The sequence below is a fragment of the Excalfactoria chinensis genome, chromosome Z (genome assembly GCF_039878825.1).
Source record: "Excalfactoria chinensis isolate bCotChi1 chromosome Z, bCotChi1.hap2, whole genome shotgun sequence".
Taxonomy (NCBI): Eukaryota; Metazoa; Chordata; class Aves; order Galliformes; family Phasianidae; genus Excalfactoria; species Excalfactoria chinensis.
In genome coordinates this window covers 9,398,984-9,425,658 of record NC_092857.1, presented here as the reverse complement: position 1 = coordinate 9,425,658, position 26,675 = coordinate 9,398,984, and the positions used below count along the sequence as shown (strand labels likewise).

At 40.2% G+C, this 26,675-nt stretch overlaps 1 protein-coding gene across 1 annotated transcript in view; it reads left to right on the top strand.

The window, feature by feature from the left end:
• GOLPH3 (golgi phosphoprotein 3) overlaps positions 1 to 25,422 on the top strand; it is a 38,861-nt gene extending 13,439 nt beyond the window's left edge. Inside the window, exons 2-4 of the mRNA XM_072360111.1 lie at positions 7,142 to 7,273; positions 18,680 to 18,794; positions 21,660 to 25,422. Coding sequence (XP_072216212.1) covers positions 7,142 to 7,273; positions 18,680 to 18,794; positions 21,660 to 22,084 — 672 coding nt within the window. The 3' untranslated portion in view covers positions 22,085 to 25,422. The remainder of the gene's footprint in view (positions 1 to 7,141; positions 7,274 to 18,679; positions 18,795 to 21,659) is intronic.
• Positions 25,423 to 26,675: the final 1,253 nt, after the last annotated feature.

Here is a 26,675-nt window from a genome sequence, read left to right as displayed (position 1 = left end):
TTTCTTTGATTACGCCTCCAATTTGAGAGACCCTGATTTTTTGGGTTTCATGTCTTCATGGTAGATGATGCAGTTTGTTTTGTAACTTGGACTTTGAAACACCTCAGGAGCTGTGATTGTTATTTACCTTGGCTTTCTGTTACTTTCTGTTTGTGTATTTTGTAAGAGAAGAATCTGGAATTCCCTGAACACAGGCATGTATGATTTTAGGTAGCTCCACTGATGTTTTTTGTTCAGAATGCTCCCCTTTAATTGTTTCATTTCAGTTTTGTTACAGTAGATCTTCTGTTCCCTTTTTAAACAGAGGGTGTTGGGTGAGGGTGTGAGAGATCTGAGATCTGCATACGAAATGAAAAGGCTTTTATGGAGAGAAGTTTAGATTGGGCAGCATTACTTCATGTGCTATCATAGTATGGCTTGGGTTGGAAGGTACCTCATGGATCATTCCAACCTCCCTTCTGCATGGAGGGCCACCAACTTCCCCATTTAATACTAGACCAGGCTGCCCAGGGCCCCATCCAACATGGCCTTGAACGCCTCCAGGGACGGGGCATCCACAACCTCTCTGGGCAGCCTGTTCCAACACCTCATCACTCTCATAGTAAAGAACTTCCCTGTGACATTCAACCTAAATCTTCCCTCCTTCGACTTAAAACCATTTCCCCTTTTTCTGCCATTATCTACCCTTGCAAAGAGTTAACTCCCCTCAGAAGCTCTGCTGTTGTGGCTTTTCATAAATATGAATTGAGTCTGAGTCAGAGCTGAGCCTTCAGCCCAGCACTGACCTCTAATACTGAATATTATTGAGTCTGCAGAGTTGAAGCTGAGCCTGATGAGCCTGTTCTCTAAATAAATGAATTGTGTTATTTTTTTTTAGCAAGTGGGTCATATTAACTCTCAGTAACCTTCATGGACTACTACGTAGCTTTATGATGTTTTTTAATTAAGACTTATAAAGATCCCATTCATTTGCTATGGTTCTGTGGTCTGTAGAGTAATCTGTAATAGCTTGAGACTGGCTGCATTAGGAAATGCACTGAAAGTCACAGTCTACCATGTGCTGAAGAAGGTTCTATAAACAGGTGGCCTTAACCAACTAGGTTAAGCATGGTTTGTGTTACCACATGTGTATCTTGAAAGTCTCCGGTTTGGAGCTCTGCAGCTACTTCTCTTTTCTTATGAATCTGTGATGTTTTTCAAAGTTCTCTGCCAGTTTCTGACCTATGCAGAGTATAGTAGAACTTCTGGTTTTCTATTACGAGATGATCGAAGAATTGGAAAGAGGATGTCTTTTTCTATAATGGGAAGAAGTTTTTAGTAACTCTTATGGATAAAACAGAGTGTTCTGAAGTAGAATGGTACGTGGCCCCACTCAAGTCCTTTGTCCTCATTTTTGATAGGATGTATTTTTAAACCTTCACTCTGTTATCTGTTATCATATCATAGTATCATAGTATCGTGCGAGTTGGAAGGGACCTTAGAGATCATCGAGTCCAACTCCCGGGTTTCGAGCCCCCTGTGTAGCGAAGCGGTACTTCTACCCCTGCGCCACAGGGGGGGGATTCGAACCCGGGCCCTCCAGTGCCGCATGCAGCAGCTTAGACCACTGCGCCACTGGGGGCACACAGTTAGAAGCTTTCTCAATCAGTATTTTCAGATGATGTCTATAAATATAAAACAGCATCTGCAGTTCTGTTGTATTTCTTTGCCATGCTATTAGCTGACTATCAGTTGATTGAAGTTTTTCTTAATAATCAGATTCCATAATTTGCATAAGATTTATGGATTTTAAATGTGCAGAAGTCTATACTGAATACCTTTGAAACTGGAAATCCTTAGGAATGTATTCTATTACTTTGCAATAGCTCTCTTCCTGTAGTTGTTCTTAGTTGTACTGAGTGATTCAGTAAAATATACTTTTTTTGCTCTGGCTTTTTTTTTTTTTTTTACAGCATAATCAGATGCTACAAAGCTTTTCATAAGCAGGGCGATGTTGGAGCTCCTGAAAGACATTTGTTTATTTGTGCAGGATTTCTCATAATTTCTAGCAATCTTCAGATCTTTCTGCACATGTCCCAGGGCCCTACTCCACTTTAAATATAGTCTTGTGAAGTTTGAGAGTCAAAGATATTGGAAGTAAGCAGAGTAAAGATGCTGGGAAACAAGTGAAGGTGTCAGGGGACGCTGGTAGGACCTATCCAGTCAGGGTCATTTCCTTTCTGTGGGGTATGTGCATCAGCGCAGACTCCTGTTATATTCTGCATGCCAGCATTTGTAGGACATGGCTTCCTGTATATGTTTGTGTTTCTTTTTTTGTATACAGACCCCAGCTTTTGGATTCCCACTGCATGTAGGAGGAAGCTGCAGGAGTTTTGCTTAGTTCATCATTGCTCAGCCCAGTGTATTGGTAAGGGTAGCTTGAATGTGTGCCAATACGATCATGTGGCTTTTCCCCCTCTTCAACTGGAAACAAAAGTAAGATGACTGCTCTCCATAAATGGTGTAAATACGCTGTCTGCTGTCTTGTCTGCACCATATGCCTGAACAGTTACAGTGAAATCCATGAGGATCATAGAAACTCAGTCTCTGATAAATGCAGGTGTGAGAATTTAATATCTTATTGTCACATGAGCATGTAGCAGGGAAGCGAGCTGCTTTAGGAGAAGGGTGTTGTGGGTGAATGGTGTAGACATACAGCTGAAGAGGCAAAGTAAAGGCAGGGAGTGGTGGATAAGGCATAGGGTAGGTAACACACTGGTGTTAGATCCATGGTCAGGATATGGATGGTGTTCGGTAAGTAGAAGCTGTGGTGATCAGTGGCTTACTGGACAGAAGACCTCTGAGAGCTGGGAAATGGGTCAGAGAACAAAGCGAATAGGTGCTTCACCGTGTGTTGGGAGAGAAATGCTTTAATGAGTGTGAATTTTGGATAACCTATTTTTTAAATTGAAAGAGGGTGTTAGTCTTAGCTCTGTGCTTTTCTGTAATTTAGTGGAAAGTTTGAGCTTTCAAAGTTAATACAGTTGCAAGTTTCTACTATAAACATTATTTCCCTTTATGCTTGTCTAGCAAAACTATTTTTTATACTGGAATTTCTAGGTCAGCTCAAAAGAAAACCACTTTTCTGCTGTCTTTCTGTAAATAAACATGACAGCTGTAAACAGTCTAAGGATCATTGAATCAGTGTAGATTTAAAACTGTCTTGTGAGCTGTTCATAGCTTTGTGCTATTCTGATGTGATTGCTGTCAGATAAAAACAATTACAACTCACTACCTTCTAAGTCTCCCCCACCACCATCGTCTGCCAGCTTTGAATGTTTATAAAATTAGTAAAGGCTTGTAGGAAAAGTGAAAAATATTTGGTTTTGTATTGCTGGGAATACTAATGCTGTTGAAGAATATCAAATAGTGAAAATATAGTGACCTTTGTTCTTCAAGTATTTTGGGACTGTTAGGTGTTTGGAACGTAACATAAAAACAGTGTTAAAATGTCAAACTGAACCCTTATTGTCTTCAGTGCTCTTTAACCAGCAGTGACTGGGCAGCGTTCAGGAACTGACGTACACAGAAGGACTTTCAGTGCACACTTTGTACTTCTCTGGCAATATCCCAGATTGTGTACTGCTCGCAGAATCCATTTAGAAGTTATTAGAAGAAAACTTTCACCTTCCTATAAGAACAGTCTAGTACTTGTGTAGACAAGGAATTTGTCTTTGACAGGTTAGGAAATGATAGTTTCAGTTGCCACCCCCTAGTTCTTGTCTGGCAAAAGGAGTAGTTGCTTCCTGTACAAACAGTACACAATTCTACAAAGCTGTTCTTCCTCTCTGTATATTCTCTCCACCCTTTTCATTCCTCTTTTCTTTGCTGTTCACCTATGACCTCTTTAAGAGGTAGTACTATAGTGCTGAACATTATTGTTTTTCTTTTCTGTTTCTTTGACTACATGCATCGTTTGAAGTAGGTGTCAGGGAACTCTTTTCAGAGTGGAAGATAAATGTCTGCTTCTACTTTGTTTCACCAGAAAGCTTGAGTTAATTTAAGGATGATTTAGTTAGACTGCTGTGTGCTAACTTCACCTTCTCAGAAGGTTCCTTCAATTGACTGACATCTTTGCAGTAAGTACTGAACACGGTTGGTCAATCAATCTGCTTGAACTATCTAGAAAGACCAATTTAGTGGATTGTAAAATGTTTAGGGTGTCACTGGCTGTTATAAAATACCTTGTTCCTTACTGTGCTAATACAGTCTCTGTCTAATGAAACGTTCCTTTTCTTGTGGATACCCTGCAAACTTCAAGCCTGAAAAAAAGTTGAGGCAATGTACCTTCTTGTGACTTTAATGTCATTGAACTCATTAGACCAAGCAGTTCCTTTTTTGAAGATCATGGTCCCCTTGAACTGCCTTTCAGAATTGCTTCATTAAATCATCAGATAGTTTTGCAGTCTCTGTCCTCCCAGGTTTGCAAGACCTGCTTGGATAAAGCCCTGTGTAATTTGGACTGACTTCATAGCTGAACCTGCTTTGAGCTGAAAGTTTGAATAGAGATTTCATGAGGTCCCTTCTGACCTGAATTATCCTAGGATTATTCATTTATCTACATCACGCAGCCTGTGGTTGTACATGTTGGATAACTGCTGAAACAAAGGATTCAATGCTGAGTAATTGCTGTCACCTCCTTGACAAATACTTTAAAAATAAATCTGTCTTTTCTTAACTAAACAAGGAAGTAATTTCCAGAATTTAAACTCTTTGCGTAATAGTATAATACTTCATAGTAGAAAGAAATATTAATTTATCAGGCTATGGCTGTTTGTTTGATTCTTGGTTTATATATATCTTGTCTGATTTCAGAAATTATTTTTTACTTTAAAGGGTGTAATTGATTCGAAACAGGATGTAGGAGTCATCATTTTATTTCATAGAGCAAGTACTGCGCCTTATCTTACATGCTTGTTTTTCTTTTGAGATGGAAGTGGTCTGATGCCAACCAAAAAATTATGGAGTGGCAGACATTTGGTAATAGCTGATTCTCACAGAGATCAGTTTTGAATAGAAAGACTGGCTAGATAACGTCCAGAATGCCTTTGCAACATTATACTTAAGGCCTTTTAAGTAAACATCTGATATTTTATTAACAACTTTTTAAAAATTCTGTGGAATTTTTACAACTGTTGTTCATTTATATAACACAGCTGTTCAAAACACCTAAGTGCAAAATGGCAACGCATTAGCTGGGGGCTGGTTTGTGTATGCTGTCGTGGACCTCTGGTATGTTTGTCTGGTATCTCTGTGCACTGACATGTCATTTGCAAATATTGTCAGGTTGTGTTGCTCATGATTTGGGCTAGTCTGAGTTGCTGACTAGGGTAAATTTTATGAGTGCTCTCCTTTTTTTTTCTGTTGTTTCCTGTATCCCAAAGTGACTGTTTTCATGGACAGGATGCATTGCTACAGGATTTTTGGAAGGCCTTTCTGGGTCATACCAGTATTTCTGCAGTCATTTATCAGAAGGAAAATCATTTCTTGAAATGATTTTGTTTTGTCTTAACGTTACAGAACTTAAAGAACAGTGCTGGGTATTTAGTAATTAAAATAGAATCCTTTTTGTAAGTCTTTGTCACAATACGTGAAAAGAGGAGTACAAAAGTCAATAAATGGTGTTTCTAACTGTTAAGGAAATTTACTGGTTAAGTGTGCTGTTCTGCAGACAGCTATCAATGCAGAAATATAGATGAAGCGTGAAACGTGTGATGTGGTTCATAAAATAAATGTGGTTTGTGGAAAAGTATGCCTCACGTTTCAGAAATATTAATGTTTTCAGGAGGTTTAGATGAAAAAACAGTTACTGTTCCAAATATTTGTTTGGAAACATTTTGTTTTCTTTTGGTTTACTATTGTAGAATCACCAACATTTGAAAAGACCTTCAAGATCACCCAGTCCAACTGTCCACCAATCACCAGTATTTCATATTTTCCACTAATCCACATTCCTCAGTACAATATCTACACATTTCTTGAATGCTTCCAGGGATGGTGACTCTGCAGCCCATTCCAGTGCCTGACCACTCACTCTTTCACAGAAGTTCTTCCTAACAACCTGAACCTCCCCTGGTGCAACTTGAGGCCATTCCTTCTTGTCGTGTCACTAGTTACATGGAAGAGGAGGCCAACCCCCACCTTGCCAGATCCTCCTTTCATTGAGTTGAAGAGAGCAATAAGGTCTCCCCTGAGCCTCCTCTCCTCCAGGCTGAACAATCCCAGCTCCCTCAGCCACTCCCCATAAGCCCCTGCTCCAGACCCCTCACAACTTTGTTGCTCTTCTCTGGACACACTGCATGGCCTCGATGACTTTCTTGCGTTGAGGGTCCCAGAACTGAACACAGTACTTGAAGTGCAGCTTGACAAGAGCCGAGTACGTGGGGACAAACACCTCCTGCTGTCTGCACTATTTTTGATATAAGCCAGGATGCCATTTACTTTCATGGCCACCTGGGCACACTGCTGGCTCGTGTTCAACTGAGCATTGACCAACACTTCCAGGCTCTTTCCCTCTGCACAGTCTTCCAACCACTTTGCCTCAAGTGTGTAGCATTGCCTTGGGTCACTGTACTATGTTCAGCCTGGGAAATCTGGTCTTCAGTTTGTGCTGATTGCAGCATTTGTTTGATCTTTCCATTTAAAGATGTTTTATATCTTTCTTAATGCTTTTTTTTTTTTTTTTTTTTTTTGTTTTGTTTTGTTTTTGTTTTTTCCTCCAGATAATCATTATTTCAGTGCCGTATTATTTATGACATGTTTCTGTTTATCATGGAACTCAGATAAGCCTGTGAGATGCTAGTAATGCCAAGTGGTTGAAGTCTTAGAAATATATGGTTTATTTTGATGTACTTGAGCTCTGTGGCCTATCATCTGTTTTATTTTCTGTCACTCCTGAAGTTTCCTAGTTCTTCAAAGAACTGACAAAGCCTCAAAAGTAGGAGAATTCATCTGTTTCTCTTTAACATTTTCAGTATAGAAACAATGGTTCTGTCATTAAAGCGTACAAAGGCAAGATAACTGCTTAGAGAACACAGCATGCTTCTTTTTGTTTATGTTCAGGTGCATGTGGAAGTATCTGACTGTCTTTCATTCTTCACAGGGTTACACATCCTTCTGGAATGATTGTATCTCCTCAGGATTGCGTGGCTGCATGTTAATTGAACTTGCATTGCGTGGACGTCTTCAGCTAGAGGCTTGTGGAATGAGGCGTAAAAGTCTGCTGGCAAGAAAAGTAAGTGGAGTTACGTGGTCATTTTCACTTTTGTGTTGTGTTTCAGACAGTGCAGTACCTATAAATTTCAAATGGTTGTAACAAAACACATTTTTTTAGAAATGTGGTTGGAGATTGAATGGTGACTTAAGCTGCCTCCATGGAGTTTAAACACAGAGCAGAAGTACCCTGGAAAATCTGTGTTTGTTCACAGCTCCTGTTTGTTCTCGTTGACCTGTTCCTGTTGTACTTGGGAACCTTTCATAATCAGTTGGCAGTGGTGGTGGCCATGGTGCTGTGGCAGCAGTTGCTACTAGGAGCTAGCAAGCACCAGCTGTAATCTGCTGGAGGAACTGGCTCTTGCAGCATGGACTAGATGTGGGCTGGGGCTGATAGGGACAGCTGACTGTCAGTGTGCTTGATGCATCCTGCAGTTCTCAAGGCATACACCATGCTACTGACCCTGCAGTGTAAAAGGAGACATTCCTGTGCTTTGGGCCCCTGGCAACACACAGATCTGTCTAGTTAAAATAGTGTTAGTCACTTGACTTGCGGAACAAACTCTGTTACCATGGAGTTGTTGTAGAGCAGGTACGTTTTGTCTGGTTGGGTGCATGGGGGGTAGCTCCTTCCTAGCCTGCACACTGGAAGCATGTAAACATCCCTATTTCTAGAGGGAATACATGTATATTCATGGTACAAGGAGTAGTTATTGCAATTAATTCTAGAAATTCATTATGATATTCCACACCCATTCTATGCCCCCAACTCCACCCCTAACTAATGACCCCCTATCATTTCCATTGTTCGTGCTCAACTACTGTTATAATTCTAACAATATAACAGATGAGCCTTTTATTTGTTTCCCCCCTTTTCTATGTCATAGCAAATTCTTTTGCTAAATTATTCTGTTATAAGCTATCACCTGTTTGTTTACACATCCATGTGAAACAGCATAGCATACAGCATACAGATGTCCCGAGGAAAAGTAAATATATGTGTTGCCTTATTAAGTTTAAGCTTAAGGGGTTCTTCAGCAGTCCACAGTGGTTTTGTTGTCTTCTTGACTTGAGGATGATGAATCCACAACACCTTTCATCCAGATTGCTGTTTATGATGTTAATATTACCAAAAATGGTCCTTCCCACTTGGGGTCGAGCAGTGAATCTGAGCGGGATTTGACTTATACATAATCTCCAAGTTTAACATTATGAAGAGATCCATCCAGTCTTCTTGCAGTTAGGCCCAGAGCAGGTTTTTCTGTTTCTTTTTAACTGCTGTTGCAGGCCAATTATGTGTCATGTCAAGGTCTCTTCATCTGCTTGATTTGAGGTACAATTCTGAATCATATACAGTGTACCATATGGTATTTTGAATGTGCTTAGTCCTTCCTTCACTCAAGGTTTGGTTCTTAATAACACCATTGGTAATGCTGAGGGCCAAGTCACCCCAGCCTCCTGCCCTAACTTAACAGTTTTCAGATGGTTCATTTTTTCTACTTGACCATTTGACTGTGGCTGATGGGGAGTATGTAATTGCCAGTCAGTCCCTAATAACCGACTTATTTGTGCCACTACCTTAGCTACAAAGTGAGGCCCTTGATCAGAGGAAATAGTTGCTGGAACCCCAAATCTTGGAATTATCTTCTGTAACAATAGCTTTGTTGGTCCTGCAAGAGAAAGCCTCTGGCCACTCTGAAAAGATATTGGTTCGAACTGGCATATAACAAAACCCTCCTTTTTCCTGGCAATTCCTTAAAAATCAGTTTGCCGTTGTTGCCCTGGAAGGTTCCCCTTCCCAATAGGCCCCTTGTACCCTGTTCGTGGTACTAGGATCATGTAATTACTTCACCCCTTAGAACCAATTTCCATAAATTACTAAAGGGCACAACAATGTGTCTGTCTGGGTATGCACTCATCTGTCAGCTTGCTCTCTTCTCTAAATCATTGATTAGATTCCTATCCTCTTTAGAATACCTTATAGGTACTGACTCCAGTTCTGACACTTTAAATTTACCATCTGGAATTAAAGTCAGTTCACCAATTTCTTTTCCTTTAGCTGCTTGTTTTGCCACCTGATCCACCATCGTATTTCTGGTTTCCTTTACAGTGTCACTCTTCTGATGTCCTTTAGAGCAGCCACACTCTTTGGTGGATTTACATCATGCTGAATTTGTTTTCTTTGTGTGTAAGCAATCCTTGCTCTTTCCAGGTGGTACCATTAGTGGGTACCACCCCAAAAATGTATTTAGCATCTGTCCATATATTTAAGGTTCTTGTCAAGGCAGTTATTTCAGCCTTCTGAGTGTAAGTCCTCACAGGTAATGGTTTTCCCTCAGTTGCCTTGTCAGTAGCAGTTACTGCATATCCTGCCTTATGGTAGCCTTGTCTCACAAACTGCTTCTGTCGATGAATCCAGGAATCCTCTGCATCATCCACTGCTTCTTCCTGTAGGTCTGGCTGACTGTCACAGTCTCCATGCAGTCACACACTGCTGGTTTGGAGGTAGCTCTGCATCGCTGTCCTGGGCTTTTGGCAAATTGCTTCCTTCCTTCCCTTTGGTCAGTTGAGCTTTCTGTTGAGAAACTTCATAACCGCTGAAACCAAGACATTCAGCAAACACACTGTCCATTGCACAGTCCTCTTTTGTTGCTGTGGCATCCATGTACTGCAGTAAAGTTCCACCTTGGGATGGAGGAACCAAGTCTCAGGCTCATGAACTGAGTTCCCAGAAATCATTGGGCTGTTCTCACAACCCTGGTAACACTGTCCAGGCTAACTGATTTATTTTCTTTTTCTCTCCCCATATTGGGGTTTTCCTATTCAAAGGCAAATAATTTTAGACTTTCCAGAGGAAAACCAGGCAGAAAAAGACATCCTTCAAATCCAGAATGACAAACCACACCTACAAAAATGTATGGATTTGCCACCACAGGTTGTATATCTTCAGCAATTCTATTAATTACTCTCAAATCTTGTATCAAACTATAGCTCTTGCCATCCAATTTACATTGGCAAAATTGGAGTGTTGTATTCAGATGCCTATCCAATTAATAATCCAAAATCCATAAGGTTATTTGTTATTTCTTTTATCCTCCTACAATCTCGCATCCTCAAAGGACATTGCTTTATCCTGACTGGGCTGGATCCCATCTTTAACTTCTATTGGGCTGCATTTTTGGCTCTTCCTGATGCCCGTGCTCCTGAGTATACCTGATATAAGATTTCTGTAGCTTCTGGGGGTACAACATTGCTTTTACCAGTTTGTGTTAAAGCCGGATGTAAAATTCTCAGTCAGTTGGTCTTGCTTGACACTCCAGTTTTCTTTACTGAATTTAATCTCTACATTCAGCTGTTCTAATACATCATGCCCAGGTAATGGTTTTGGAGAGCCTGGTGTGTACAATAATTCATGTATTCCTGCTTGCTCTCCAAGCCTGTATTTATTTGGTCCCAAAAAGTAAGCTTCTCTTGCCAGTAGCTTCTACAGCGATTACAAAAATCATCTACAGGTAATAATCCTTGATGTAGTGCAGAATAAGAGGCACCTGTATCAGCATGTAAGCCTCTTCACCCTGCTTCCCATCCAGTGGGGGTGGAACTCTCCCTGATCCCTTCCAGACTGCCCCTTACCTCTTCTCTGAGGGAATCTCTGGGTCATCAGGTCCCATTCTGGTGCAGCAACAGTGACAGCTGCTATTGTTCCCAGTTTCCTTACTTCCTTGCTATTTCTGTTTCTCGATCCATTTTTCCAGATCCCTCACCTCTCTTCTCTGTAAGGACTCCCCTGTTACACCTTGTTCAACTTTGCCTTCCTCAGCCTGCGTCTTTCCCAAACTCTTGTCACTTTCCAAACTTTCACTACAAAAATTACTAACGTTACATTTCAGTTTTACCCCTTCTCCTCCCCAGGCTTCTAGTGTCCACAGTGGGATACCGGGTTTCCTTAGGTCACTGCAGATGAGGGCTATTGTCACTTCAGTGTCCTGTCCCACCCCCATTCACAAGTTACAGTTACAGCGGGAGTCCGGCCCCAGCTCTTTCTCTCACTCCGAGTTGTTCCTACAAGATGTGGAGGGTGGTGCTGTGGGAGATGTGTTCTCATGCCGGCACAAAGTCTGATATCCCAAACTCACTGTTTTCCATAACCCTCTTACCGCTTCCACCCCTCCCCCCCACTATTTTGCTGATTGAACCCTCAGTTACACTTCCATATACCGTTAACAATTGCACTTCCACGTACCATCAGAACGGTTTCTCCCACTCCCTTCAAAATCCACAAATCAAACACTACTTCACCTTCCACAAACACCCAGTACATGGTCTCTTGATTAGGGTACTCCATTATAAATTATAAATATAATTGTAAATCCCATTACTCCATTTATGTGCCTGGTTTCTTATTCAGCATTCCCGCTGGCTCACCAGCAGTGTTTCTCCAGTGAGCCAAAATACAGACCAAGGGGGGTCTCCTCAGACACCTCTTGTCCCATCGCAGCCTCTTAGGTAACCCTTTCACAACATAAACATTCAACAACCATAAAGATAGTGACAATAATCAGTACAGTCTATCCCCTAGATCCTTCTTCTCTCTGCCTCCCTCCAGAGCCCAAACTTCCCTCCATATTCCTTTCCCATGCTTGCACAGTTGCCCACCTATTCACACCTCTTTCCTCTCCAACATACCCATGATAAACATAGAAATTAGGCCCTAGAAATTGATCTAATTGTTCTGCTACTCTTACAGAATCCTCAATTAAGGAATTAATTTCCTTATTGAGACTCTAGCCTTTCTGCTAGTAAAAATGGCAGGCATTAGTATACAGTATTTTCCCTTGACCTAAGAAGACTTCCCTAGGAGGAAAGGAAAACTTGCCAGGTCCCGTTTATGTTGTTCCCATTCCCTCAGTAATCGAGAGTGCATACTCCCTCTAGGACCTTGCATGGGATCAGCAGCTCAGCCACTCCCCTTCTCTGGGGAGGTCACTTGCCACTTTAGAAATAAAAGAGGGAAGTTATTTAAGGGATTTTCCCCACCCCTTTTTCTCCTTTTCTAATGCTAAAACCATCGGGTCCTGGGGTGGCACCGTGCCACAGTCCCACTGCCATTCAGGGTCATTATGGAGAGTAAAGAACATCAGCATAGGTGGCTTCCTCCCCTTTGCCCTCCCTCCACAAAACCAACATTAACTGTAAAAGGGTGTTGTAATTCAAAGTGCCGTTTACAGGCCATTATTCATTGCTTTCCAACTTGTCTAACAGCCATCACTGATTACAAAACTTGATTAAAGTTTTCTTGTTCAGGGTGCTCCCAGGCTCCCAGGCAATATCTCGCCAATGAGCCAAGATGCATACAAGTGGGATTCAGCTGGGAACCTTCTTTCTCTGTGTTCCCCCCATATAAAAAATCTTACTAATTCTTTGTTCCCAAAAGTCCACGCCTTATAGCCAGTATATCAGTTAGACCTGATATGTGTTGTTCTTTAAACCCCAGCTCACAACCCCAACAGAAATATGCCGGTCTCCTATGTTCACTGTAATTCCTGGATAGTGTTACAGGTTAAGCATCTAACAACAAATACAGGGTTGCAATTACTTTCACGGTGTAACAAGCATCCAATTACTTTCAGATCACACAATAATACCACCCACAGCTTGGATCCAGTATTTAACATTCACACTATATAGCAGCCGCTTATAAATTATCTGTTGCTGGGTAATGGAGTCTGCCTACTTGCCCATGGTGTAGGAATTCCCTGGATAAGAGCTATAACCAATGTCCCCAGCAACAATAGCACTTATATTATAAATGGAATTCCACAAAGAATGTTGTTATAACAGAAACACTGAACACTTGCGAAGACAACAACGATGACAAACAGTTCCTATCATGGAAAGAAAGAAAATCAGTTTGTGCTTTTGTTCTCCCCCTCGCCCCCCCCTTGTCCAGTCACTTTAAACATTTCCAGTAACAGTTTCCAGCTCACAGGAGAACAAAACCAGGGATCCGACATACTTTTGTAGCTGTGATCTTTCGGAAGTATTACAAAGCTTACATTCCCGAGTGCTCTACAGCCTCATTCTCGGGATACCTTGCTCGGGATACCTGCGGGGTCCCTGGGATTCTTGAGATACCTCCCGAAGTGGGACACTCCCACACTGATCACGATCACCCAACCTGCCTGTGGATCCACCCTCAGGGGGAGCACTCGTGCTCCTTCAGCCCCTCGAAGGACATCTCCCCTCATCTTATGGGTCCCTGTACCTGTAACATACCTGGTTCCTGCCAGAGCTCCTTCTCTGCCCTGCAGTGGATGTGTCGGCCTAGGGAGTCTGGGTGTGCCAGAAGTGTCCCCCAGTCCTACCAGCCCTGTGGTCCAGCAAAGAGTTCTCCTGCCTGACTCGCCAAAACTGGCTTGTGGAACAAACTCTGTAACCACGCAGTAGTTGTAGACCAGATAGAGTTTATTTGGCTGGCCAGGTGCAGTGGGGTAGCATCCCTATTTCTAGAGGGAATACATGCATATTCATAGTACAAGGAGTGGTTATTGCAATTAATTCTAGAAATCCCTTATTATATTCTGCACCCATTCTATGCCCCAAACTCCACCCTAACTAATGACCCCATATTGTTCCTATTGTTCATACTCAACTGCTGTTATATTTATAACAATATAGCAGATTACCCCTTTATTGTCCCTGATGTTTAAGATGAGTTTTTAAGGTTCCTTATTGAATTAAGCTGAAGATTAGAGGCTTTAATTTATTCCTTTTGCTGCTGGATTTTTCCTTTTCAAGATGCATAAAACTTCTTTGAAGAATTTTTACTTCATCAGCTTCAGTGGATATTTGTAAAATACCTTTACTGAATGCATGGTCAAATATTTCTATTCACCACAAATAAATGCACTTTTGTGGGCTATTTCCCTATCAATGTTATGCTTCCAAGTTCCTCAAACGTCTCCCAGCTTCCTTCTTTTCTGAAGAATTGAACCTCTGTTGAGGCAAACAGCTCCTACTTCTTTTAGCTTTATGTAAACATATTCAGCACTGATTAGTTTGCACAATCTTTTTTTTTTTTTTTTCCCCCACAAAGCTTTTGGCTCCTCAGACATTCAGGAATGTTGTTTAGCAGTTATTTTCTTTCTATGCAAACTTCGTCAGGTCTGTTTAACTGAAGTTTTAACTGTGCTTTTTAGGAAAATAGGAAAAATAACCTGTGCCATACCCTTACTGCAGCATATGAACCAAATTCATGTATTCCTCCTTTTGTTAAGCATCTGACTTTGGGGTTTGGTCTGTCTGGTTTTTGACTTTGATTTTTTTCTTTTTTTTCTTTTTTAAGCTGTGTAGCATTTTAATGCTTCATTCTTTTTGTTGTTGTAAGAAAATCTAGAGATTGTTTTGCAGGCAGGAGAGTTCTTTGGAAATGATTTAAGATAAAATTCAAATGCAGTTGATTTCTATCTAAGGAACTTCATGCAAGTACTGATTCATAATCTGACGTTTCTTCTCCCCTACTTCACCTCTCAGTGTGGAAATAATTCTTGTATTGCTTCCAATCTTATTTCAAGTCTTGCAGTGTGTAATACTGTATTGCTGTTTTGAAATCTAGGTGCTCTGATTTGTAACTCAAACCCATGTTATCATTATAGCTGTGTTCTGAAGGGGAAAGTTTAACTTTCAATTACTTGTTCGTTTTTGTGTTGTTTTTGTTTGTTTTTTGAGTTTCCCTTCAGCTGTTAATAGTGTTTGTGGAGCCTTATCAGGTAATCACTCCATCTTAAAACTCATTTACTTCTCTACTCAGTTAAATCTTTACAATCATTGTCTTGATCTTGTCATCTGAGGTGGGATACAAGCAATGAGCTGAGAAGAGGAACGGTAGGACTAGTTTTTTGGGCAGTAGTGCAGGCACTTAACTGTGCTTAAGTGCCAGATACAGATGAAACTAAGAAACAGGCAGATCGGTGATGAACATTATTTAGAGAGACTTCTCATAGCCAGTGTGACTGGTCTTTGTGTTGTCTGGAGAGTGTATGATCACTACATTGTTTCAGAGTTCTATTTGCTGGTGCTGCTACTGGAAGCAAAGAAATGAAAGTTGAGGTTTGTATGTAAATAAAATAGTTTCTGAGACCGGTGGTTGTTGAAGATGGAAAATGGAATTCCGTGCTGCCTTTTACTATCTCAGAAAGCAAATCCAGTGATTACAGCCCTTTTTTATTTTTTAAATAAATCTCAGCAAATCCTTGGATTTACCTCTGTTTTATAACTGTCAGTTCTGAGCAATTCATGCATGAGTGATTTTTTTATTATTATTAAAACTAAATAATGAAGAGTTCACTCGAAAAATGAGTGCATGAGGTGCTTAATCTTCAGTGCTGCTTAATTGCAGAACGATGTTGTGGAAAATGCAAATTAAATACTTCATATGATTGAAATATTCTTAGTGGCTGGATATGAGGCAAATCTAGTATGTGATAAATTCCTGGAGAACTGGAGTAAAGGAAGATTCCTGCAATGAGGCTGAGGATCATCATCTCTGAATAATCAGGTTTGCAGCTTCTGTACCTTAGTTCATCTATTAAAAAGAGGAAAAAATGTTTCCTCATGTGGATACTTTGACTAATATGATGGTTCAATTCACAACATGCCCAACTCAGTTTCCACTCTTGTTGTGCTTCAGTGACTCTGGAAAGAATTAACCAAGAGATATTAGTCAATAAATCCTTGTCCAAGAAAGGCAGATCTGTGAATAAAGGAAAAAGATATCTAAGCTCCCCTTATTGCATGTCTTCATGTGCTGAGAGAGAGAGAGAGGAAGAAAAAATACCATGGAATTGTAAAGCAAAATAATTGGAATAATGTGTTTAGTGGTGGTTCTGTTTGGCATAGAATTGAGAAGAAGCAGTTGTTGTCTGAGCGCCTAGCTGCAGTGGTAAAATTGGAGGCAAAATCACCGTGTTTTGTGGCTTCACAAGTGCTCAGAGAGAACTGGTTGAGTTGGATGGAAGACTCCTTGTAGCTTTCCTCTAAGTGCCTTTATGTTGAGGCTCATTCTGTCATCACAGATCATATGCTGACTACCTTCTTAAGCCTCCTTGCAGTGGTAATAAAAAGTATCTTAACTCCACATAATCAAGGGAAGCTGTTTCCTAAACTTTTTAAGAGATCTTCTTTAGTGAGTGTGTGTGTGTACGTGGTGGTGAGGATGTTGTGTTTGGAATTAGTTTCCTCTAAAGCGGGTCAGTAACTTCACACCTCACCAGTTAAGAGGGATGGTTAGTAGCAGTAGGCTGCTCACTGCAGGAGGCTGGAGCTGCCTGCTGTAACTGAAGATGCTGTGAAGTTAATCATATGGGAGACTTCAAAGAAACGATCTGCTGCCAAAATGATAACTTTTCAAGAAGGTAAATAGGTTGTGGGGTTGTTGTTGTTCTTGTTGTTGTTTTCTGACCTTTAAAGACAGTGTAGAAGGTTGCTATTAATTGAACACAATGTAGCAACTAAAAACACTTGAAACTTGCCCTGGTGTATTTAAGGAATAGAAACTTCTAGAAGTTCAGAAAAACATGGTATGAAACTGGAAGAGATGCAATAACTTGGTATGTGGTTGATGAGGTTTTTGAGCTAAGCTGTGCTTCAGGCTTGTAAATCAGAAAGATACACGTGTTGCGTTCTGTTTCAAACAGGGGTTGTCTGGACTAAAATTAAACCCTGAACTCCTGATTGATGCCTACTTTGCAAAAATATTTTGCATGCTTTATTTTTATATCTAACTGAATCTAATTCTTTGTAGCCCTCCACTGTTCCAGTCTTGCTGATTTTATTCAAATTTCAAATTGAGTGCTTTATGCACGCTATCTAAAATGGAAATGACATTCCAGCAATGATCAGATAGCTGTTTAGAGATCTTTCCTACAGTTTTCCTGTTAACACAGCTTAGAATGAAATTTTCACTTTGCTAAAAGGCTGCTTTTTTGTTGTTTCCATTGTCTTGCTGCTGGAGGGTTTGGGTTTTTTTCCATTCTAAACTACATAACGGTGTATAGTATCTTTTATATGTGCTCTCTGTTTCTCATTCTGACTAAACTACTTTGCATTTCTTTCTAATTTGACGTTTTTTTCTTTGGACACATCCCTGGTTAAGGATGATCTTGTCATTATGAAGTTTTCTCACTGTTGCAGCTCATTTCTGTTCTGCTCATCTATAGACTATGAAAACCCATCTTAATTCCTGTGTTGTTTATAATGTGGATTATTTGAGTGACAAAGCTAAACCTGGGCTGTATTTCATTGGAATTCTTTAAGCTTTTACTGTCTGGCAGCAAGCACCTTTTGACTTTGTTTGAAAGTAAGATCTCTTACTTGCTGCTTCTCCTGTAGATGCAGAATTGTTTTGATGTGGTTGAGTTTTTCTTTGTTTCCTGTTATTTCTCTACCTGCATGTGAAGTGCCAGCTTGTGAGACAATTGCCTGATTTAATAGTTTGCATAAGCAGCTTTGTATCTGGCAATTCATCTTTTCTAAAGAAATAACGTTGTGAGAAAAAGGAATGTCTTCCTTATTAAGTGCATAGAATCAGACTACTTAAATCTGTATCTTTTTAGTTTCACACTGTTGTCTTTTTAACCAGAAAAGCTGGTATTTGCACATGGGTTTATATAGCTGCTTGTACTTATTTAAATAAGCAGTTACTCAAATTCTTATGCTAGTTATGTTACTGTGAATTTTTTTTTCCCCATTGCTCTCTGGGGGAAAGAATTCAATTAAATCATTTTAGAATTAAGTGACAAGCATTAATTCCCGTAACACGCAACATCAGTTTTGGTATGTATATAGTTTGCTTAACTGTTAGCGAATGGAAAGTCAGGTTTCTCATCATTGTGTTCTGCAGAGCTGTAAAATTTACTGACATATTGAGCTCATAGTTTCTCATTGATCTTTGGGAGAAGAAAACCTGCCTTTTATATTTTTCTAATTGATTTCTCAATTTCATATTGCCCAGTTGCTTAACTGCAGTATTTTGAGTCTGTTGGTTTGAAACACTGCCCCCAGAGAACAGTTTAAAACTGTAGTATCCTTCGTTTCTAGGACAAAGAGAAGGACCACCGTAGTGGTTTATCTTCCTTAAGTAAATAAAAGTTAGTGTTAACTCATGCTTAGTAGCTATAGTTTTAGTTAATTAACTTTTGATATTAGATAACTGACTTAACACAGATGTTTTTGTAATTAAATGTTGAATAGTTTTTTAATAATGAGATATTTTAAAAACCTGCATATTCTTAACAGAAAGACTTGTTGCTTTTTTATTTCCCTTTGTTCTCATTACAAGTAGATTTTCGTAATCGTTTTTTGTTTGTTTGTTATTGGATGTTTGTGGTGTCTGAATTAAGTGAAAATACTGTGTTTTATTCTGTCTTAGGTGATTTGCAAGTCTGATGCTCCTACAGGGGATGTTCTGCTTGATGAAGCTCTGAAACACATAAAAGAGACCCAGCCTCCTGAAACAGTACAAAATTGGATTGAACTGCTTAGTGGTAAGCCTTGGACATAAAGTATTTGCTTTTTTTTCTCCCCTCAATAAAGCAGGTTACTTGCAGTCACTGGAGATTATGCTGTTAGATTTTGGAGAAGAAATTATGCAAAAATTTAATTAGTCTGCCTTCTAGAGTTGTTTCTTGTTGATTGTAGCCTTTAATCAAGTGTAAGTAACTGTTGCTTTCAACTTAAGTTGGTACAGAAAGGATCTGGGTGGAAGTGTCAGAGAACATCTCAGCTCTGCAGTGAAATGTGTCTTCTGGTAATCTGAAGTGAGTCAGGACTGTGCCCTGGAGCTGTTACTGTCTTTACTGTCTTTCTTTGTATCTGGAAATGAGAGCCAGTGGAAGCCTGGAGTTTAGCCATATGCATTCAGCACTCAGAACTTTGGGTAAGAAGTTAAGAAGCTACCCATATGGTTGTCAAGATTGAGAGTGAAGATTCAGCCGTCAGTCATAAGGAAATAATAAAGACGAGTTCTTTTTTTTTTTTACCTGGGGAAATGTAACAAATATTTTCAAATACTGCATAGCAATTCTAGTTGATCTGAATGGTTTGTGCACAGATCTTCATATGAAGCTAAATGTTTTTTGGAGAAAAAAAAAAAAAAGGAAAAAAAAAAAAAAGAAAAAAAAAAAGAAAAAAAAAAAGAAAAAAAAAAAGAGGAAAGACATCAGTTTGATGTCATCTTTACAATTGCAGTTAAAACTCTTAATATAACTCTCCAACAGCTGTAGTCGTGGTCTGTATAATTTAAGTTGATCAACAGCCACATTTAATAGCATGTACTGGCTTTTTTGTCCAGTTCTCTGCTTTTTGGTGTTTCTGTTTTTCCTTTACTGCCTCAATAAGCCTTCCTTGCACACTCTCTCGTGTTCTCCTGCACAGCTCGTACTTTGTTCTTTCCATTCCTTCTTTCTAGGTCTGTGATAGTTCTTGTCAGTAGGGGGCAGGGCTGCAGCACATCCCCACGATTCAGTCTGTTCTTGCCCAGCCCTCCTTCACTTCTGCAGCTTGTAAAGGCAGTTCTTTTCCTCTTCATAAATACAGACATTTAACCTTAACAACATCAAGTTTGTACTGATTCAAAGAAATTCATGCAATAACTGAAATATATGGTAGGTTTTCCTTGAGGCATGAGCCTGATAAACTTTGGCTCTAGGAAAATTATTGTCGTTAGTGCTGTGGCTGAGACTTAGATCAGTCCTTTTTGCTTGCACGAGTATTTAATTACTGGTTCTTCTGTGGCATTAGGGTACTTTGCATTTCTCATGGTTGGGAACTGCTCTTTGAAGAATATTTTGAATGAGTTCTTTAATCTGAGGCCTGATCCTGGGAAAATAGTTGTTCCAGGTGTCGTTATCAGAAGTGCAAGAATAGTGCTTCTGTTCCAGTGTGTATGAGTTCAAAGCCATTATGGAAATCTTTATATGGACGTTTGAAGCTACATTTGCTAGGACAGTGTTGCTTATAAGATAACCTCAAAGAGAGGCAAGTACAGGGAATACAGAAGTTCGGGTCAAAAAGCCAAGTCTCCCTGTATTAAAAACAAACATTCATCTGTATTGGAATAAATGTGTAGTGTTAGAGATTGGTCACAAGGTGTCACCACAGTACTAGTTTTTAGTATCACAGGCACATCCACATAGCAGATTTAGAAGCATCTAAGAAGGATTGTTTGCTCTGTGAAGTGCTAAAAGGACACTGCCATTTGGGGGGTGATGGTGTGTGATAGCTTAATTCGTGGTCAAGCTGGAAAATTCCATAGCAGTAAGGATTTGGAACTACAGGACTTTAACTATGCAGGTGGTGTCACCCCATTTGTTTACTTGACTTGGCTGTTACTTGCATACAGCTTGTCACTTTGAACCAAGTGGGAAAGACTTAAATTCTTCTGTGTTTTTATTTATTTTTACTGAAAAATAACAGAAAAATAGAAACACACTGCTGTAGAAGTTGTTATATTGTTTATGGAAAAACTGTTTCTACATGAGAAATGTTCAATGCTGTTTATCTTTCCTCACCTGTAAAAGTGCAGTGGCTTTTTAATATCAGGAGGAGATCTTAATGCTGAAACGCCGAGGTAAGCTGGACTGAAAAATTTTAGGCAAAGTAAACTTTTAAATAAAGATGAATTTCTCAGTGCTTAACAACTTCAGCTGCATACGTAGCTGTTGACATACTTTGTGCTTTAAAAATTCCCTTCTTTTAAGTGCATACATGTGCTCTGAAGTGCCCTTGAGAGGAGCGGAAATGGAGGAAAGAGCATAAACTTGAGGTTACAGAAAAAATAGTTGTGTGGGGTAGTTACACATAAACTTGTCTTTATGGCAGAAAGAATGGTGGTGACAGTTCTTCCAGTCTCTGAACTGATAAATACTGGAAGCAGACAAATATGTTTTAACTTTTGGTTAGCCCTGAAGAAGTCAGGCAGCTGGTCTAGACAAACTTGGAAGGTTCCTTCCAACTCATCTACTCTGTTCTAAATGGACAAGGATGGAGGAAGTGCTTTTTAAATTCTAAATAATAAATGTTTTTGTTATTACTATTAAAACTCTTATGATTATTCTCCGTCAGTACAAGGGTGCTTATTTATTGTATTCTTGGTCAAGGCATGACTTAGCTAACATTTAATCCCAACTTTAAATGTACCCTGAAACTCTTCGAATTTGTTCTCATGGTTTCTGTCCTTATGCACGTGTCTGGATAGGTCAGAGATCAGAGAAATGCTGACATGCCCACACTATCTTACTGTAGTAGTCAGCTGTATGAATTTGACAGCTCACTGCACCACAGGGAAAAGTAATCACTGTGCAGTTCAGCTTAGTTTTTGCCTGACTAGCTTTTTTTGTTTGTTTTTTTAGGTGAAACATGGAACCCGTTAAAGTTGCACTACCAGTTACGAAATGTCCGTGAACGGTTAGCTAAAAATCTAGTGGAAAAAGGTGTACTGACAACAGAGAAACAGAACTTCCTTCTTTTTGACATGACTACGCATCCTCTCACCAACAACAACATCAAACAGCGCCTCATCAAGAAGGTTCAGGAGGCAGTTCTTGACAAATGGGTGAATGACCCCCACCGCATGGACAAGCGCTTGCTGGCACTGGTTTACTTAGCCCATGCTTCAGATGTTCTGGAGAACGCTTTTGCCCCCCTTCTGGATGAGCAGTATGATTTAGCCACAAAGAGAGTGCGGCAGCTTCTGGATTTAGACCCTGAGGTTGAATGTATGAAAGCCAACACAAATGAGGTTCTGTGGGCTGTTGTAGCAGCTTTCACAAAATAACTGCAATCAGACTGAAGTGTTCTCTTTTCTTTTATGTAAACCAGTTGTTTCTCTTCTATTGACTATTCATATTTTCTGTAATTTGTACCTTCTCACATGATGAATCAGCTCTTGTTTAATGGGGATTATAAGTGGTGTATTCCTTCCTTCTCTGTGCATCTGTATACAGGATTCTGCTGGTACAAGAGACCTTCCTGTTTAAAACAACAACAGAAAACCGTTTTACTGCCATATTGGCATTCCATTTCCTGTTAAGTAGGAGTTATCTGAAGTACTTTGGTTACTCTTATTTTTCATTTTATTGTTACTGAAGTGGTTTAACATGGAAAGCACCTCGAGGAAATGTGCATGCAATTGGATCACTAGTCTCAGATGACACAGATGTGTGCATGCATCAGTACTTCTACAGTACGATTCATAACAGATCAAAAAGGGCCTTTTTAAATCACCAAAGCTCTATGTTGAAGTGTCTGTCAGGGCATTTTACACACAGACTTCTATTTCAGTTATGTCTAACAAAATTACTTTAAAAGCAGAAATTGCGTTAAGCAGCTTCGTCAATAGTTCCTGTGAGGATGCCCGATAAGTTTTACTTTTCATGTAAGTATCTTGTGTACTTATACTTTCATTAGGATGATAGGTGAGTCACAAGGCTAGTGTAGAAAGGTCCAGTTGTTTCATAAACCAGTTTTAGGATGGAATACATTCCATTATCTTGTATATATAGTTCAAGTTGTATATTAACAACTGCCCAATCTTAGTATTTTGCAAGATCCGTTTAGTTGTACGCCTGGTGCCCCTTACTTGCTGTCAGTCGTTGCCATCTGTTGGAAAGAAAGGCCTCTTATAAAGAGCATGTATGTGAAAGCTTTTTGTTTCTGGTGTCTACAGAGTTTGCCATCCAGATATTCTCAGTCTGTACATTGCCTTTGATTATTAGTGTACAGAAAGAGACCACTTTCTGTCACGGATAGGTGTTTGTTTTTCTTTCCCCTCCTGTGTGGAAGAGGCTTGTGACCAGCACAGTTCTTGAGTGCAGTTACTAATTTTGTTTGTACGCAAGTTAATGTTTGTCTAAATGTCATCGTCTGTTTTACATTTTAAAATGAAGTCAGCCCTAGCAGGTGTTGCATGTAAGTGGTTTGCAAGTAATGGCTGCGGTTCGGATGATTAAGATTTCTGTAATGGGACACTCATTTTAATTTTCGTATACGATTATGCTGATTAGCACACTATTGTGGGGGGAAAAACAACAACAACAAATGTATACGACTTAGGCTTTTTAAAGTTTATTGCCTCTTTACCACTCCGTGTTACATCTCCCACCGGTTTCACAATGTAAATATTATGCATTGAACAAATAAGCATTGATTTATATATTTTTTTCCTCATAACGCAGATTTATAGCGGGGCTAACAGGTGTCTAGAAACGTTATTGGTTAATATTCAGAGCAAGAATACTAGATGGTGTATAACTGTAGAGTTGAAATTTAAGGGATCTCTTAATCTGTATACTAGCTTTTTACCTACAGTAAATAAACTATGATCTTGAAAGTGCCTGAAACAGAGCAAGCATGTCATTTTTATTTTCTGTTGCTAATTAGAAAGGTTTTATTGCTTAACTGAAAGCTTTAGTTCATATCCTTCTTATTAGAAAGGGTGAGTTTATATTGCGTAGATCAAACTGACCTGATCAGCAGCATTGCTCAGAGCTGCAGCATTCATGACTGAGGCAGGCAGGGGTAGCTTGTGAGTGTGCAGCTGTGCCTGTCCACTGCCTCTTCTGTCATGGCACAGCTCTGCAGCCTCATCTGTGACCGGACTTTTGATTTTGCACTTCATTTCAAATCATTTGGATGCTCACGTAGCTTAGTTTAAAACAGAAACTGAATTCGTCGTTCCTACATCTCTTAGTAAAGGTTTTGAAGACACGGTCCTCAACTTTTAACACCACTCTGTTCATTCAGTACAAAGATGAAAGTCAAGTATTTCAAACCCTGGTTTGCAAACAGAAAGATAAGCAGTGTTTTCTCAGTTGCAAGACGCTGTTTAAAACTTCGAGGAGCTTGGGCATGAACTTGCAGCTTAGGCAATTATTTTAAACATTTTCAAGCCTTGATTGTTGTAAGTGGAGGAAAAATGAAGATTACTGTGTTGCTCTTTGACAGCTTACAAGGCACATTCCGTGCTTGGTAGTGTTTGCTGTTCCACTGCTTTCACTGTGTCACTGGTGATGCCTTCTTGTATTTTGTAGCTCTTTGAGAGGAGAGAATAAATTAGTTGGAGAAGTCAGAGAGGCAGTGGAGCGCTCAGAAGCAGGTTGAGTGCACAAAGCTTCTAAAGCAGCTTCGAAAAGTTGGAACAAAATGTTTTGGTCTGGCAACATCTTTCATCATTCCCTCTCATCATTCACCTTCGTTCTGTACTTGTTGCGTTCCTGCCATGTTTCACATTAGGTTCCCCCACATTCAGGGCTTTTGTCTGCCTTTCAGCCAGCATGTCTAAATATGTCACTCCTCTTTAACTGTCCGCTCCCCCCCCCCACACACAGATATGAACTGCCTACAGTGCTTAGCACCTTGCTTTTCCTCCAAGGTAGAACCCGTGTGATAAGGGGACTTGGTGTCAGTGCTGAGTGGTTTGTGAAGAGCGACAGCATCTTCTGCTAGATTGCTTGATATGAAGCTGGGTATGTGGGGGAGATAGAAGAGCTTTGGGGTCTTCAAGTCCAAGTGCCTCCAAACCTTGAGGCTAACAGTGACGGTAAGTTCAGAAGGTTAATAGGGGCTGATTTGGCAAACAGCCTTGCCTTCATTACTATATCAGGTTCTAATAAAGCGGAGACTGCTTTGTTCTGCTGAGATCCAGGTGCCCCTCCTCCTGCTGGCTGCCACAAAGGTGGTTTTAAGGGAGTTTTGGCTGCTTGGGTTCCAGCTCTCACAGGCTGCTTGATGTGAAGGCTGCTAGCTGTAGGCTGAAGAACCTGAACCTCAAGGGGAAAGATGTTATTCAGGGACTCGTTCTCTTAAAATACACTTCCACCTTAATGTCAAAAGGAAGGGTAAATTCACGAGTGACGTATGCACATGCAATTAATTTCACAGTCCTTGAGATTTACCTCTGTGTTTCTAGAGATGACCACAGTGCTCCTCTATGGGGTTTTGGTGAAAACTTTCATGCATGATGCTTTCAAGGTACAAGTCGCATAATTTGGCTATCAAAGACTGGTGACTGAGTGCTTGTGTTCATGCCCATTTCTCCTCCAAAGTGAAGATATGTATTAACTGATGTGTTCTCTGTGAACTGAATCTGTACTCAATCAAAATAAAGCACCCTTTCAAGCTATCAACTGCAAATGGTTAATGTGTATCACATGCACGTCATACCCAAAGGATTTTTTACTCGATTGTTGGGTAGTTCACAAGTGTTAAGGTTTTGGTCTTCAAGCAGTTTGGGAAATAGAACTTTTCAGGCTCCCATTAAAGCATCAATTCCATGTAAACTAGGCTTTCAGCGCTGACGGTATCAGAGCCTGTTGTGTCTGTCCTTACAGAGAAGCACGCGTTTCTTGCAAACGACTCATTTGTGCTGTAGCAATGCTTAATGTGTTCAATGGTGTTTTTACTCAAGAGCTGCAGCCAAGCGCTTTCTAAGTGTTAAATATCGAAGTGAGATTTAAGGGGGCCTTGTGTGGAAAGGCAGGCTCTTTGGGTGGGAAGAAGCCAGGGCTGAACCGCTGCCTGTGCTCTGGACAACATCTGGAGTTTCCTCCCGTCAGTTCTTGTTTTCTCCTTTCTAGAGAGCAGCAACACGAAGTCTGTGAGGAGCTGAAGAAGTGCCTTCAGACTTGGAAGCAGGAGAAACTTGTGTTAAAAGCTGGCTTAAACAACAGTGGGAAAAGCAGGGAAAGAAAAACTGTGGCATCATCGCTTTTCTTTTCCCTTTTTCCTCCCCACAACCTACCTGAACTTTGAGGCAGTTCGCTGTTTCTCTTTTGACTTTGGCACCTGGTCTTCTGCTCCTTTTCTCTGTATCCTGGTGACTTCCTCTTTTGTGCTCACAAACAATCTGTACTGACTTCCAGCCTCAGATGTTGTCAGTCTTGCCTTTTCATTTTAATCTTTTATTATTGCTTTCAGATTGAGAGCCACCTTGAGCTCAGCTTTCCATCACCTTGTCCTCAGAATTGCTTTTACCTCTTCTCTGGATGATGGTTTGAGCGGCCTCCCCTCCAACAAATAGCTTTGTCTGAGCTCGCTGGCTCTGTGGCTGAACTGAAGCAGCTGGCTTTCTGGTATAGCTCATAAGGTATGATTTCATAAGATGAACAGAAAAAATGATTTAATTTACCTTGACGCTGCTCGTTGCTCGCTTCAGCAGCAAGCTACTGTCCATGCAGCAGAGGGAGGGCTTGCAGCTGACTAATGTGACTTTTGCCACTTCTGTCATGTAAGCAGATCTTGTTTCTGAGTCAGTGTTCCGAGGACTTGCTGTCTCCTTATTCAATTTATCTTGCAGTGAGGATGCAGACAGGATTCCTTCCTTTTGTACATTTCCCCTTTTTTCCTTTTTCCCTCAGTGGATGCCAGGA